The 16,119-nt window shown below is 48.4% G+C and overlaps 1 protein-coding gene across 3 annotated transcripts in view; it reads right to left on the minus strand.

Annotated features, from left to right (window-relative positions):
- CCND3 (cyclin D3) overlaps window positions 1-16,119 on the minus strand; it is an 83,556-nt gene that overhangs the window by 4,327 nt on the left and 63,110 nt on the right. The window contains exons 1-2 of one of the 3 annotated variants that reach the window (XM_059075683.2): window positions 2,643-3,055; window positions 1,524-1,739 (exon numbers count right to left, since the gene is read on the minus strand). The exons of 1 other annotated variant lie outside the window; for it this stretch is intronic. In XM_059075683.2, the coding sequence (XP_058931666.1) occupies window positions 1,524-1,739; window positions 2,643-2,840 (414 nt within the window). In that variant the 5' untranslated portion in view covers window positions 2,841-3,055. Of the gene's footprint in view, window positions 1-1,523; window positions 1,740-2,642; window positions 3,056-16,119 lie in introns of those variants that run through there. One more of the 3 variants, XM_067006219.1, reaches the window with a different exon arrangement.

A 16,119-nucleotide genomic window follows, 5' to 3' on the forward strand; every position in this document is an offset into this window, starting at 1 on the left:
TCTGTGGCACGAGGATTTGGACTGACTGGAGCTCTCTGAGGTCCCTTCCAACTCTGACCTTCTAGGAAGTCATCAATCGGCACACTCCACCCCACAGCTCAGGCATGGGGAGGACTTTTGGCCTGTTCTGAAAAACTCTCCTCACATAAAGGCACACACCCCATCCTAATCTTTTCACAAAAAGGAAGTCCCCTTCTACCTTCTAGCCTAAACCCCTCCAAACACATCTTGCTCATTAGCCCTGAAAACTAGCTCCACCTTTAGACTTGCCAAAAACTACCAGATTCATCACAAAGAGCTGTGGGGCCTCCCGGATTCCCAACTCCGGCCTCCTACTCCCATCTCCGAGAGCTACTTGGCAGGAAGAGGAATCCCGTTCCTCGACAAGCAGCACTCGGGGGCCCCAGTACCCTGGCTTCTTGGCCAGCCAATCACAGCAGCCTGCACGCTGCCCTCCTCCCCGGGAGATGGGGCCCAGAGACTCCTCTCCGGGTCAAGAGAAGACTGGGCCGCTGTAGAGCAAGGTGGAGGAAGGTGCCAGCTCACCCCTCTCCCCCCACCCCCGCCCCTCGGGAGACGATCTGCACGCCCTAAATAACCTCTTCCAGATCCAAGCAGCTCCCCCACCTCCTCTCCAGGCTCAGTGGGGAAAGAGAACCGGTGTCTCCCCTGTCCTGCCTCGGGAAGAGCCCAGCCCAAGTTCCCAGCAAGAGGCCCAGGGAGCCACTTCCCAAACCACAGGAGTGACAGCAGCTCCCCACAGTGTTATGAAAGACCTTGGTCAGAGTGGGTGGGCCAGGGGACAGGGCATCATTATCACATCGGAAGCAGCTGCAGCTCAGCCCCAGTCTGTGCCTCAGCTCTGGCCTTTGGCTAAAGAGGAAAAGAAGAGATGATTCCACAGGCCTGAAGCAGCTGCTCAAGTTTCCCAGAGTGAGGCTAGCGAACGGAGAATTAGGAAGGAGCTGTTTCTCCTGGGATATAAAAGGAAGGAAAGAAGGTGGGATGAAACGCCTTGGCCCTTCCTTACAGCAACCCTGGCTATAATCTGCTCTGGGAGGCTCTTCGATCACAAAGTCCACACACTGGGATAAAGACTCAACCAGGGCGGCCCCCCTCCCCCACATGAAGCACATTCCACTCCCCCACTCCAGGGGGGTTGTGTAGGCATGTCCTGCTGCTGCCAATAAATAACTCATGGTGGCTGTGTAAACCCAGAGGCAAAGTACTAGTGAGTGTAGACATGCTGTTTGACTTGTTGCTATCTGGGGGAAAGACCAGGAAGGAGTGGCACCCGCTGGAGGTCAGGAGAAGGGGTTTGGTTCATGCTGGCAGCGCAAGCCTGGGCTAGGAGCTACCCTGACCATCACACCACACTGTCCCATCTCATCAAAAAAAAAAAAAAAAAAAAGCCTCTGCTACCCTCCCCAGGGACAGAAAGCCTCTTGAGGGTCTTAGCTTTCCTTTTCCTGGTAAGTCAGGAGGCAGTATGTGTTGGGGGGAGGGGAGGATTATGCACGCACCCGCAGCTGGCGGGGAGAGACAGAGTGGTCGGTGTAGATGCACAGTTTTTCGATGGTCAGGGGCGTAGTCTCGCGCAGCTTGGAGGCCAGCAGCATGCAGACCGCACCCAGGAGCTGCAACTGCGCCTTGCGGGTGGGGACGCAGGACAGGTAGCGATCCAGGTAGTTCATGGCCAGGGGGAAGACTTCCTCCTCACAGCGCTGCTCCTCACACACCTGGGGGAGGGCGCACAGTCACTTCTGGGGCAGAGGCAAAGGAAACGCAGCAGCACTAAAGGGGGGGGGGGCGGCGCGCTGAAGGGAAGTGGAATAGGGAGCAAGAATCGGGAGGGGGTAGGTGTAATTACAGTGACAAGGACTAATACGCAGGATGCGCCTTCCCCAAGGTGTCGTCCCCACTCCACTTCCTCTGCGGTGCCTCCTTCCCCCCGAGGGTGGGGGGAAGCGGGGTACGCCAGAGGCTCCCTCCCTTAGGATTCCAAACTGAGACTGCCCCCCCCACCAATACCGAGCCACCAATACCGAGGGTGAGAGGGGACGGAAGAGTCACCCACGGGAGCCAGAGAACTGGGACCTTAAACCCCATTACCGCCACCCAGTGCACACACCCAAAGGGAAGGGAGGAGACGCCAGCGGCTGCCTCCCGCACTTTTCATTTCCCTGACTGCCGGAACAGCGCGCCACCCCACCGCCTTCCCCGCCAGAACCCCGCGACACACAGGAACCGGCTCTGCGGCGGGGGCGGCCGAGCCCAGGGTTTTCCAGGCGCGCTCTCCCTAGAAGACCGGGCGGGGGAGCGAGGCGGGAGACGCTGAGAGAAGCCGGAGGGGAGAGGGTGGCCCTTGTCCCGCTTTCCCGGCCCGAAGAGAGGGTTACTTGGGGTGCCAAACAACTGGCGGGCAAAGTCAGGGTTGGAGAAGAGAAAGAAAGGGACACCAGGGAGGCAGCCGGGTAAGGTGCCCGAGTGAAAGGAGTGAAAGGCCAGGCCCCGGGGATCTGCGCCACAGAAACATCTTGCTGATTGTTGTTGGGACCAGGATGTCCCGACAGGGCGGCCCCGGGATGTCCGGAGCTGGGGACGCCGGGGTGGCGGGGGAGGGGAGACCCTCCGGGAGGTACCTCCAGCATCCAGTACGCCAGCATCTTCCGCATGTGCGGCTTGATCTCCCTCTGCACACACTGGAAGTAAGAGGCGCGGGGCACGTAGCGCTCTTCCAGGCGGAGCAAGCTCTGCAGGACACGCTGGTCCCCCAGCAGCCGCGGGTCCGGCCCGGCCCGGGGCGCGTGCCGGGTGCCCTCGCAGCACAGGAGCTCCATACTCGGGCAGCGCACGGGCAGGGCGGGAGTGCGGGCTTGCGAGCCAGAACGCAGGCGGCGGGCCGGAGAGCGCGGGGCGCGGGTCTAGTGCTGGCGCTGGCACTGCGCGGCGGAGCCTCAGCCCGCCCCCGCCGCCGCGCGCGCCGCTTCCCTGACAGGCGCCCCGCCCCTCGCGACCGAGTAGCAACCGTGGAATGCTCGGACGTCGCGACGTTCCAGGGGGCGGGGCCTCCGGCGCCCAGACGGAAAGGGCTGGCGGGCGCTCCCCCTCCCCCCGGGCGGCCGCATTGGTCCGCGGGGCGCGGGCCGGCCCGCTTCCGGGCGCTCCGGGTCCTTCTGACCACCCGGTGGAGAGAAGTACTTTCGAGGTGGGCCTCTTCCCCACCTCCGAGCCCTCCCATTTCGCTTCTCCGACTCCAGTCGCCCAGGAAGAACTTTTCTCCAAAATTTATTCATTCATTCGTCAAACCGTGCTTCGCCCTTCGCTGCTTGCTCTAGGGAATATAAATAATAATAAAATAGCTAGTTCTTAGTGAAGAGTGTTCTAAGCACTTATTAAATCTTCACGAAAAAGCTATGAGTTAAGTCATACTGATTCTAAAGTTGAGAAAACTGAAGTACAGTAACTATAATAATAGTTCGTCTTTGGCAGAGCTAGGATTGGGAAGCTGACGATCTGGCTCTAGAATCTGTGCTCTACACCATTGCTACTTAAACTGATCCCCAGACCAGCAACATCTTCATCGCCTGAGGGCTGGTTAGAAATGCAGACCCTCAGGCCCATCCCTGACCTGCTGGATCAAAATCTGCATTTCAACAAGATCCCTGGTGATTCCTGTGCATATTAAAGTGTGAGAAGAGATAGTCTAAATCAGCACATTTTAGAAATACAACAGGGCGGAAAGGCCATGGCTTCAAGGCCTCACCTTGTCATTAAGTTGGCCGTGTGGCCTTGGACAAACCCTGAAGTTCGCCTTAGTTTCTTTTTGAGGAAAGCATGGGCAGAGAAACTAGCTCCTTTTTTTTTCTAATCAATATATATATTTTTTAATGTTTCTTTTTTAAAAAATAAATTTATCTGTTTTTGGCTGCATTGGATCTTTGTTGCTGTGCACGGGCTTTCTCTAGTTAGCAGAGAGAGGGGGCTGGCTTCTCACTGCAGTGGCTTCTTTTGTTGCGGAGCACAGGCTCTAGGCGCGCGGGCTCAGTAGTTGTGGCTCGCGGGCTTAGTTGCTCCCCAGCATGTGGGATCTTCCTGGACCAGGGCTCGAACCTGTGTCCTCTGCATTGGCAGGTGGATTCTTAACAACTGCGCCACCATGGAAGTCCAAAACTAGCTCCTTTTTGGAGGAGTTTCTTGCTCAAACTCTATATAAAATCTTCCAGTTGACATTTCTTCTACCTCCCAAACTTTGGGACTTTGCAGTTTGTCCAAAGCTGGATTCCGCATGACCAGGAGCCAAACCACAAGACTCCAGTAATGCTCCAAATGGGAGGAGGCCTTGGGGATCCCTGCCTCTCCTGGGGTCCTCCAAGGAGAGGAGACACTAAGGAATCAAGTTACTAGAGAAATGACACCCTGTAGAAGAGGCAAGCTCTGCGTTAAGCATTTTCTCAATGAATTGTTCTTTTTTATATAATAATTTTTTGTTGTTTTCATATCATGGAAATATTCATCTGCATTGTAGAAAACTTAGAAAATACTGATAAGTCACACAAAAAAGGAAATAATAATTACTCACAATTGCACCATCCAGATAACCCTTTAAAATGTCAATGTTTATTTTTCTAAAATTATTCTCTGAATAAACACATATATTTTTTAAAATGAGATCATTCTGCAAACAGTTTTGTAAGCTGGTTTTTTTCACTAAAAAGTATACTGTCAACACATTTTCCATCTCATTGAATATTCTACAACATATTTTTAATGACTTCCTAGTATGCCATTGAGTGAATATATCATAATGTATTTCACCAAACCTGTATTGTTGGCAATTTAGATAGTTTCTAGTTCTTCTCTATTAGAAATAATACTGTAAAATATTTTTGTGGTAATATCTTTGTGCACACTCATGATTATTTCTAGAAGTGAATTAATTTCTAGAAGTGGAATTTCTCAATCTGAGGTTATGAAACATTCTAAGGCTTTTGATACAGTTCTTATTACCAAATTTCCCTGCTGAAAGTCTGAACCAATCTAATGAACAAACATTAGATATCTATTTAAAAAAAAAAAAGCACCTCTACCAACTAGCGAGATGAAAAGGGGTTTATTAGTAATCTGCATAAATTTTAAAATTCAACAGCTCTTGTTTGTGTCAGCGTGAATGTGTGCTGTGTACCTTGTCTGATCTTGCAAGTCGTCTACTCTCTTCAAAAAGACAAACAAGAAGTTCCTTTAGTTAACTAATCATTGCATTGCACTCTTTTGTTAAAGAGAACAATGAATCTAAAATGATAAAGATTAGATATGAAGTTATGGGGAGGCAAATATGTTGAAGTGTAAAGGGCTTTTAGGGGGACTAAAAAATGTAGCTTTTGAAGTTAAGTACATAACCAGAAACCAGATCTGTCCTGAAGGAAGATGTTTCTTTACTTTCAGAATTATTGAGTAGGACTGTTCAGTTAAGAAGATTGTGCATCTTTGATGAGACAGTAAATCACCAGTATTTTTTATTTTTTCAGAAGTATATTATCATTTCCCCCCATTTTACAGAAAGGGAAACCCGTACTCAGAGTGGCTAAATAATTTGCCCAAGGTCACAAAGCTAATAAGTGGTAGAGGCATGATTCAACCTAGGGAGTCCGGCTGCAGAATTCATGCTCTTAACTACTTTATTCTACTGCCTCTTGTGCTCCTTCATGAGTGCGAATTGACTTATTAGTTGTTGATTTACTGAGGAAGGGAAACACCTGCACCCTGGGGAAGGTGGCTGCTGGTGAGCAGGGCCTTTTGAAGGATACCTCTGCCTCGCCTCTAGCTGGGACTGCCATACCCAGAGCAGAGTCTTCCTGGGCCTCCAGGCCAAGGTCAGCTACAAGCCGGCTGTCCTCCAAGGAGGCAGGTGAGCTCAACACAGCGCCAAGGCAGAAGAGTTTCTGGAGGGCTGGCTGATCTGCTTGGGAACTTCACCAAGCACCTCCACCTCAAAGAAATAGGGGCTCCCCTTGTTTTTTTCATAAAAGAAGAAAAAAAAAAAAGACAAAGCACCGACCAGGGCCAATATGGGGAGGAGTTTCTGCCCAGGTGCATTCAATTAGAAAAAGTTGCTCAATGAAATGGCAAATTAGAGGGGTGGGAATGGAATGTCACAGGCCAGATGAAAAGCCCCAAGGAGGAAGGATGCAATGCTTTCTTCCTCTTCTTCCTTCTCCCACTCCTCCTCCTCTTCAGCATTGAAATGTCCCCATTTGAGAACTGAGGGGGTGAACAAGGTGATGGGTGAGGCCCATCACCCCACAGGCTACATTCTATAGCTGTTACCTTCAGACCCATTGAGATGACAGGGGGAGGCAAGGCAGCCTGGCTGGGGGGCTGGGGCAAGGCTGCGGGGTCAGGCTGCTTGTGTTCAAAGCCTGGCTCCACCGTTTCCTCTTTTGTCCAATGAAGATACTAATAGTTCTACCCCGCAGAGGGGTTCTGAGGACTAACCAGGCAGAAAGCATCTTGCCGGTGGCTGGCCCATATGAGCATTCAAAGATGGTAGTTTTGCTGTTGTTGCTGTTCCCTCTCTCAAGGAGTACCCTTTCTCCTATGAACATACACCCAGAACCCCTCAGAGAAAAGCAAAATTTGAGGACCAGAAGCCCTCCTTCTGGAATGGCAGCTCCAACAAACTTAGATGATCCAGCTCACAGTGTGAAGTACATGGTCAGGGGGTTGGTGGTGAACACTGCAGGGCCCGGGGCCACACTGCTCTGTCACTCCACCCTCCCTGGCTGTGTGACTTTGGGCAAATTATACCACCTCTCTGTGCCTCAGTTTCCTTTTCTGAAAATGCGAATGATAGTAATGAAACCGTGCTTATGTTGCAGGGTTTCGTTGCTAAGCAAGGCTGCTCAGTTTTGCAACCGTGCTTTCTTGAGTGATTATTAACTTACAGGGGTCTCCCATACTTTTTTCTTTACTTACAATCCCCTAGTGGAATTAACTATCAGTAATCCCTCCCCTAAGAGTGGTTGCGAGGATGAAATGCACTCATTCATGTCAAACACACAGAACAGTGCCTGGCATATGGTGAGCCATTAAAAAAAACAGTTCATTGTGACTGGAATTTACAGGCACAAATTTCTTTATCTATAGGGACTATTTATGATAATAAATGTAATACGATGGATGTGGAGGCACCTGGAAAATAAAAAATGCCAGGGATTACTGTAGTGGTGGGAAAGATTTGGCAAATTCTTTGCTTCAGAAAGGATGAAGACGACAAGGGTTCTAGTCAATGAAACAGTCCAGTATATGAAAAGCAGTCTGACATGCCTTTATCGGATTCCTAGTTTTCTGAGAACTGGAGAAACTTATATGAATACTATTTCCCCTCAAATTTTTACTTGGAAATATTTCAAAACTACAGGAAAACTGCAAGAATAGCACAGTGACCACTAACACACCCTTCACCTAAATTCCTATGTGTATTTTGCTGAACTATTTGAGACCTAATTACAGACATCATGACTCCTTACCCCTACGTTTTTCAGCCTGTGTCTCCTAAGACTGAAACAGTCTCCCAGTAACCATGAAACAATGATCCCAATTAGAAATTGCATACTAATACAATACCACAAACAATCTACATACAAAGGTCCCCAGTTGTTCCAGTAATGGTCTTTCACAGCTTTTTGCTTTCTCAACCCAAGATCCATTCGAGGATTGTGTTTGCATTGTTACCTCTTTAATCTCCTTTACTCTAGAAGAGTTCCTCACCCTTTTTAAAAAAAGTCTTTGATGGACTTCCCTGGTGGTCCAATGGTTAAGACTCTGTGCTTCCACTGAAGGGGGCACGGGTTTGATCCCTGATGAGGGAACTAAGATCCCACATGCCGTGCGGTGTGGCCAAAAAAAAAAAAAGTCTCTGATAACACTGGTATTTTGGAAAGCCAATTGTTTTAATTAAGCATTAAACCAAACTGAACAACATTTTTTTTTTTTAGGATTCAGGAGACACTTCAGGGCTTACAGTAATCCAGGTCACTATTTTCAGCATCTGTTGTAAAATATTTCAGATCAGTAATCTCCAAAAGTTTTTGTTCATCCATTCCTCAGTAAAAACTGAGCATACTCTTCCAATGGATACAGAATACTTAATTTATAAACTATGTCCAAACCTGCTACTCTAACATATTATGTACATTATAGAACATACGAAGAAAATTTAAAGAGTAAGACAAAAATATATAGAATAGAATTTTTCACATTTTCTTCCCACTCTACAGTGGAATGTCTTACACCCAGTGTTCGCCATTATTTGTCTATCCAGCTCCCAAGACAGGTTTCACTATCGATCAAGAAACTCTTTCCCAATGAGCCTGAATGGGCCTTAAAAATGTTAACACCGGGGATGTCTCTTGCGGCGCAGTGGTTAAGAATCTGCCTGCCAATGCAGGGGATACGGGTTCCAGCCCTGGTCTGGGAAGATCCCACATGCCGCAGAGCAACTAAGCCCATGGAACACAACTACTGAGCCTGTGCGTCTGGAGCCTGCGCTCCACAACGGGAGAGGCCGTGAGAGTGAGAGGCCCGCGCACCGCAGTGAAGAGTGGCCCCCGCTCTCCGCAACTGGAGAAAGCCCTCGCACAGAAACGAAGACCCAACGCAGCCAAAACTAAATAAATAAATTTATTTTCAAAAAATGTTAACACCGAGGACTTCCCTGGTGGTTAAGTGGTTAATAATCCGCCTGCCAATGCAGGGGACACGGGTTCAAGCCCTGGTCCGGGAAAATCCCACATGCCGCGGAGCACCTAAGCCCATGCGCCACAACAACTGAGCCTGTGCTTTAGAGCCTACGAGCCACAACTCCTGAGCCCGCGTGCTGCAACTACTGAAGCCCACGCGTCTAGAGCCCGTGTTCCGCAACAAGAGAAGCCACCGCAATGAGAAGCCCGCGCACCGCAACAAAGAGTAGTCCCCGCTGGACGCAGCCAGAGAAAACCCGCGTGCAGCAACAAAGACCCAATGCAGCCAAAAATAAATAAACAAATAAATTTATTTCTTTTAAAAAATGTTAACACCGGGACTTCCCTGGTGGTGCAGTGGTTAAGACTCAGCGCTCCAATGCGTGGGGCTCAGGTTCGATCCCTGGCCGGGAACTGGATCCCACATGCATGCCGCAGCTAAGGAGCCCATGTGTTGCAACTAAGGAGCCTGCCTGCCGCAACTAAGACCCAGTGCAACCGAATAAATAAATAATTTTTAAAATAATTTTTAAAAAATGTCAACACAGCACTCTGGACAGGGCTACCAAAACAGAGCGGGCACGTGAGTTGACCTGTTTTCTGTTTCTGTTTTAAACAGGAGGCTGCCTTCTCGGCAACTCCACACGGATGTCCAATAGGCACCTTCAGACTCAACTTCTCCAAAACGGATATCCTAAGCTTTCCCTCAACAAACCTGCTCCTCCCACCAGCTTCCCCATATCAGCACATGGCAACTCCATCCTTCCAACTGCTCAGGCCAAAACACTTGGTGTCATTCTTGACTCTGCTCTTTCAAATCCCACATCCATCCATCAGCAGAGCATGGAACATCTACTTTCAAAATATCTCCAGAATCCACCCTCTTTTCTTCTCTTCCTCTGCTACCTCCCTGGTCCAAATTCAATTCTTCTTTGTCCTGACTTATCTCCCACATCCAACACATCACCCATTTCTGATTGGTTCTATGTCCAAAAGACAGCTCCAATCTTTGCCTTTTCTCTATTTCTACTGCTACCACCCTAGCCTAAGCAGCAGCATCTGTTGCTTGGATTGGGGTGGTGGCCTCCTGATGGGTATCACTGGTCCACCCTTGCCCCATCCAGTCTAGTCTCAACCCCCTAGGGCTCTCCATTCACTCACGTGATTATCTCTCACTCACTCTGCTCTGGCCACACTGGTCTCCTTGTTACTCTTGGAACATACCAGGTGTACATGTCCCCTTTGTATTTGCTGTTCCATCTGCCTGCAGTGTTCTGCCCCTTGATGTCCCCAAAGCCCCTCCCTTACTGCCTTTGGTCTTTAACTCAGTCACATTTCTCATATAGCCTTTTATATATATATATATATATATATATATATATATTTTTTTTTTGCGTTACGCAGGCCTCTCACTGCTGTGGCCTCTCCTGTTGCAGAGCACAGGCTCTGGATGTGCAGGCTCAGTGGCCATGGCTCACGGGCCCAGCCGTTCCGCGGCATGTGGGATCTTCCCAGACCGGAGCACGAACCCGCGTCCCCTGCATTGGCAGGCGGACTCCCAACCACTGTTCCACCAGGGAAGCCCCATCATATAGCCTTTTCTGGCCATCCTACCCCAACCCTGATTCTCCCTAGGCCCTTTCACCGCTTTATTTTTCTGCTTACCACTAATCACTAACATACACTATACTCTACCTCCACGTTCTGTTTATAGTTTGTCCGCTCCCTCATCACCCCACCGAAACCAAATGGTGCCTGGTACATAGTAAGTGTTCAAAACATCTTTTTTGCATGAATGAATGGATGCATGAATGAGACAGACTGGATGTGGGAAAAACACCAGCACAAGTTGCATGATAAATGGCAACTCACTCGTGGTCAGTGAGGAGCTCTGGAGCACAGGGCCAGTGGGGAGGGGTGGGGCTGGGCACAGTGGACAGCATGTGTTTCCCCCACAAAGCCAGGAGGCTCTGCTTAGCCCCAGCCTTTTGCTACACCATGGTAAGGAGCCATCCAATTCCTTTAGTTTTCAAGGACACACATGCTCTATGGGCTGGATCTGATGGGCAGGGAGCCGTTTGCAATCTCTAGTCCGTACGTTGCTTGTGAAAAGAAACCTCAGGTACTGGCCTGAACCTGTCAAGTCTCTCCTTATCATAAAGTTAGAAGACAGCCTATATAGTCACAGCCTACAAGACAGCCTATATATTCATGTGCTTTTTCTCCCTTGTTCTGGCTGCCAGGGTTCTGAATAAATGAGATCTTCCTGTTTGATATTCCTGTTCCATAGCTAAGGGTGAGGTGAGATCTGGGCCTCAGGTTTGGATGGGTAACTTGCTACAGCGAAACACCTGGCAAAGAGAGACTGGTCTTTGGACTTCCAGCTGGGAAGCAAGGAAGCCAGTATTCTTCATTCTAGGCACGAGATAGCCCTGCACCAGCTTTAGCATCACGAAAAGTAAGAGAGGCTCTGGAGTTAGGTTGCCATTTGCCGGTTGTGTGATCTTGGCCAGGTTACTTAACTTCTCTGTCCTAGGCTTCTCATCTGCAAAATGGGGATAGTAACAGCACATACCTCATAGGGTGGGTGCAAGGATTAATACAGGGAAAGTACCTACAACAGCCCCAGGCTCATAGTAAGTGCTCAATAAAGGTAGCAGTGATCTTTAACAATCCACACTTACTGGAACATGCTGGACCCGAGTCAGAGATGAGAAGCCTCCGTTTTAAGAGCCTCCAGTCTGGACTGGATGACTATGGTGATCCTGCATCATGGAGAATCCCAAGATGTCATTAGGACAGAAGACTTATTTACCTGGGCATCTGCAACCCCCACCCGAGGCAGGCAGGGTGATCTGTGTGTGACCGGCAGGGTGGGCTGCAGTGGGAGTGGTGGTCCTGGGCACCTGAGTTCCATGAGGCAGCCTATGGTGGAAGAAGTGGGACTGAAGGAGCTCAGAGGGTACATGGGGGCATCAGAGGGCAGAGACAGGAAGGGGGCACCCAGAGAAAGTTTAGCTCCCAACTGTGGGGTCCCTACCCACAGTTGGGAATTTTAGGCAGTAATAATAGAGGTAGATCCCACTTGTACAGCACCTTCTCTTAGCCAGGCACTGAGAGCTTTACCAATTCACTCTAAGAGGCACAGGTGCTATTATTACCCTCCTATAACAGATGGGAAGAGAGAGACACAGGGAAGCTAGGTAACACCCAACACCAGACAGCAAGCAAGTGGTTGTCTTAGTTTGGGCTCCCCAGAAGCCGACTCTGAGACAAGGATTCAAGTGAAGTAATGTACCTGGGAGGTGATTCCAGGAAGCACCTGAAAGAGTGGGGAAATGAGACCCGAGAGGAAGGAAGCCGGTAAAGAATGCATCATTGGGTCAGTTACCACTGTAGGGTAGTGGCACTCAGTCCTTCTGGGAACTCTGGTAGATGATGAAAAGCCCATGCCTTGGGGGACCTGCTCCTGAGGGGCGGGGCAAGGGAACAGGGACACCTGTCCATCAACTCCTAACAGCCATGGTTGAGGGCTGCTGGGGATGGAGGTGGGTCTGGAATTAAGCACCAGCACTTCCAGCTTTCCTGGGTGGCGGTGGGCATGGCACTGGGGGCCGACAGCCAGAACAGCCATCAGGCAAAGTCGCAAGGCTGGGGCTTGGAGGGGGCCTGCTGCACCCTAAAATGTGAGGTCCACGGGCATCTGGGTAGAGAGCGTGTGCTACTTCGTCACAGGTGGGATTCAAATGCAGGCGCCAGGGCAGGAGTTCTAATCCTGAATAAAAATACTTTTAACAGTTTTGCGCTCATTCGAAAGTTGTATGTGTACCAGAACATCAAACCTGGAGCTTTACCAAGCTTCCTTTTTTATTTTTAAAAATTTATTTATGTTATCTATTTGTTTTTGGCTGTGTTCAGTCTTTGCTGCTGTGCATGGGCTTTCTCTAGTTGTGGTGAGCAGGGGCTACTCTCCATTGCAGTGCACGGGCTTCTCATTGCAGTGGTTTCTCTTGTTGCGGAGCATGGGCGCCGGGCACGCAGGCTTCTGTAGTTGCAGCACATGCGCTCAGTAGTTGTGGCACATGGGCTCAGCAGTTGTGGCTCGCAGGCTTTAGAGCGCAGGCTCAGTAGTTGTGGCGTATGGGTTTAGTTGCTCCGCGGCATGTGGGATCTTCAGGTACCAGGGCTCGAACCCGTTCCCCTGCACTGGCAGGTGGATTCTTAACCAGTGTGCCAACAGGGGAGTCCTATCAAGCTTCCTTCTAAGATACATTTTTTAATGAAAAACTGTTAATTTTGAAAATATGAAGTAGACAATAGCAGAGGACGCACATGGATGTGGCAACTGTGAGGACAGCATGTAAATGACAGACAGTTGGGAATTCATGGAAGAGGAATAAAAGGGCAGAGTTTTGGGGAATTCCCTGGCGGTCCAGTGGTTAGGACCCCATGCTTCCACTGCAGGGGGCTTGCGTTTGATCCCTGATCAGGGACTAAGATCCCGCATGCCTCGTGATGTGGCCAAAAAAACCCCAAAAGGCAGAGTTTTGAATCTGAAGACCTCAATTTAAGTCCCAGGACCCGGCTCTGTACCAGCTATAAACACAGAACCAAGCAAGCACCTCAACTCTGGGAGCCTGTTTCCCCATCTATAAAAGAGGATAACAAGAGCCCCAAATGCTTAGAGAATGGTTCTGAGACCAGATGTGATCATGCACAAGATAAAAAGCGTGAAGTAAACTGTGAAGTGCTAGGCAAATCTAAGGAGTGATTCCAAGGAATACTGTGGACAACAAGTAGGGATGGGGAATCCTACTCTGCCCTGCTTTGTGCCACCCCCAAAGTCCCCACTATCACCACCCCAACTTCGGCCTTGCAAACAGAACCCAGATTTTGTTGTGGTATCAGATGGTTGTTTCAGGGGAGGCCCGACACTCCCGTCTCAGAGTTTGAACCTAAACTCTTCCAAATCAAATCATGATAATTCCACAGCTGGTTTAGGAATGGGCAGTTGTCATATTCTGGCCATAAGGTGTGAAGTAAGTCCTCTAAGGGGGAGTCAGTCAGTGGGGTGCAAGAGAAAAAGATTCATGTCTGCCTCAGGTGAGAATGGAGTAAGATGTGCTAATATTTATCGGATGCTTACTATGTGCACTATTCTAAGAGTTTAAAAAACTAATTCATTCAATCTATATAACATTAAACTTATGAGGTAAAGCACTACTATCATTCCATCTGACAGAGAGGTTAAGCAATTTACCCAACATCAGATAGCTATGGGATCTGAAACCAGGTTTGGCTACAGAACCCACACTCTTAACCATGTTGCTGTGATGCCCGGAGTAGCTGCACCCATCTTGCAATAATGAGAGGAGCTGACACCTGAGAATGACAGCTGAAAGATCAGAACAAATTTCCCTCCTTGATGTTGTTGAGCAGCTGAATTAACCAATCTTGGAACCACCTACCTATGGGCTTTTTGTGATGTGTGAGATAGTGTATTTTCCTTATTGTTTAAGCTACTTTCACTCCCCAAATAAAAGTTCCTTTCTCTACTATCACCCACCTGATAGGACAGCCTTCGATAGGCAAAGAACTCCACCAGACATTCAAGAAAACAGTAATTTCAATCTTATGCAGACTCTTGCAGAGAATGTAAGAAGAAGGTTCACATCTCAACTCATTTTTAGTGTAACTTTGATTCCAAAACCCAACGAGTACAAAATGAGAAAAGAAAATTACACTTATGAACATAAATGTAAAATCCTAAGCAAGGGACATCCCTGGTGGTGCAGTGGTTAAGAATCCGCCTGCCAATGCAGGGGACACGGGTTCGAGCCCTGGTCTGGGAAAATCCCACATGCTGCGGAGCAACTAAGCCCGTGCGCCACAACTACTAAGCCCATGTGCCACAACTACTGAGCCTGCGCTCTAGAGACTGCAAGCCACAACTACTGAGCCCGTGCACCTAGAGCCCGTGCTCCGCAACAAGGGAAGCCACCGCAATGAGAAGCCTGTGCACTGCAACGAAGAGTAGCCCTCACTCGCCACAACTAGAGAAAGCCCGCGCATAGCAACGAAGACCCAACGCAGCCAAAAATAAATAAATAAAATAAATAAATTTATTTTTAAAAAATCCTAAGCAAGATATTAGCAAACTGACTCCAGCAATATATAAAAAGGGCAATATGTTATTGACTTTATACCAAAAATGCATGGTAGGAGCTTCCCTGGTGGTGCAGTGGTTGAGAATACGCCTGCCAATGCAGGGGACATGGGTTCTATACCTGGTCTGGGAAGATCCCACATACCGCAGAGCAATTAAGCCCGTGCGCCACAACTACTGAGCCTGCGCTCTAGAGACTGCAAGCCACAACTACTGAGCCTGTGAGCTGCAGCTACTGAAGCCAGCGCGCCTAGAGCCCGTGCTCCACAAGAGAAGCCACTGCAATGAGAAGCCTGTGCACCTCAACAAAGAGTAGCCCCCACTCGCCGCAACTAGAGAAAGCCCTTGTGCAGCAACGAAGACCCAACACAGCCAAAATAAATAAATAAGGTAAATAAATAAATAGAAAAAAAAATTTTTAATGCACAGTAGTTTATTTTGAAAACATCGATATAATTCATTATAAAAGATTAAAGGGGAAAAAAAATCACATGATCACATTAACAGAAGCCAAAAAAGTTTTTGATAAAATTCAACATCCATTTACAATATGAAAAAACTCTTGTCAAAGAAGGGATAGATGGAAACTTTCTTAGTCTCATATAGGGCATCTAATAAAATCCTAGAGTAAACTTCTTATTTAGTAGTGATACACTGAAAATAAACCAGGCAAAGTGCCAAGGATGCCAGACCACTGGACAGAGCTTTGAGGGCCTTAGCAAAGGCAGGGAAAGACCAAGGGCTACTGCTTCCTCCTCCATGGCCATCCTAACCAGTCCTTTGTTCTCAAGGCCACCTGTGCCCAATGTTCTCAAGGCAGACCATCATTTCCCACCCCTCTCTTAACTTGTACATTTTTTAATGAATAGCATCATCTTTCTTCAGAGTCCTCAGATTTTAAGCCATCTTGGATTTCTTCCTTTCTTGGGTTTCCTATATACAATTAGTTACCTGGCCCAACAAAACCATTCTCTGAAGCTCACTTAGATCCCACTCTTCCTATTCCTCCAGTAGGCTTTTAACAAATTTCTCAAAATTTTCCACCAAAGTAAACCCCCTTGACAGCAGAGGGAATTCATCTCTCTGAGGAATCTGGTTGCATGATCTAAAATTGCCTTCTGCAAACCTGAAAGTCTAATATTCTGTCTTAAAAATGTATATACATTTGGCATGTGGTCCATAATACAGTCATAACTGTTATATTATAAAAAT

The sequence above is a fragment of the Kogia breviceps genome, chromosome 10 (genome assembly GCF_026419965.1).
Source record: "Kogia breviceps isolate mKogBre1 chromosome 10, mKogBre1 haplotype 1, whole genome shotgun sequence".
Classification (NCBI taxonomy): domain Eukaryota; kingdom Metazoa; phylum Chordata; class Mammalia; order Artiodactyla; family Physeteridae; genus Kogia; species Kogia breviceps.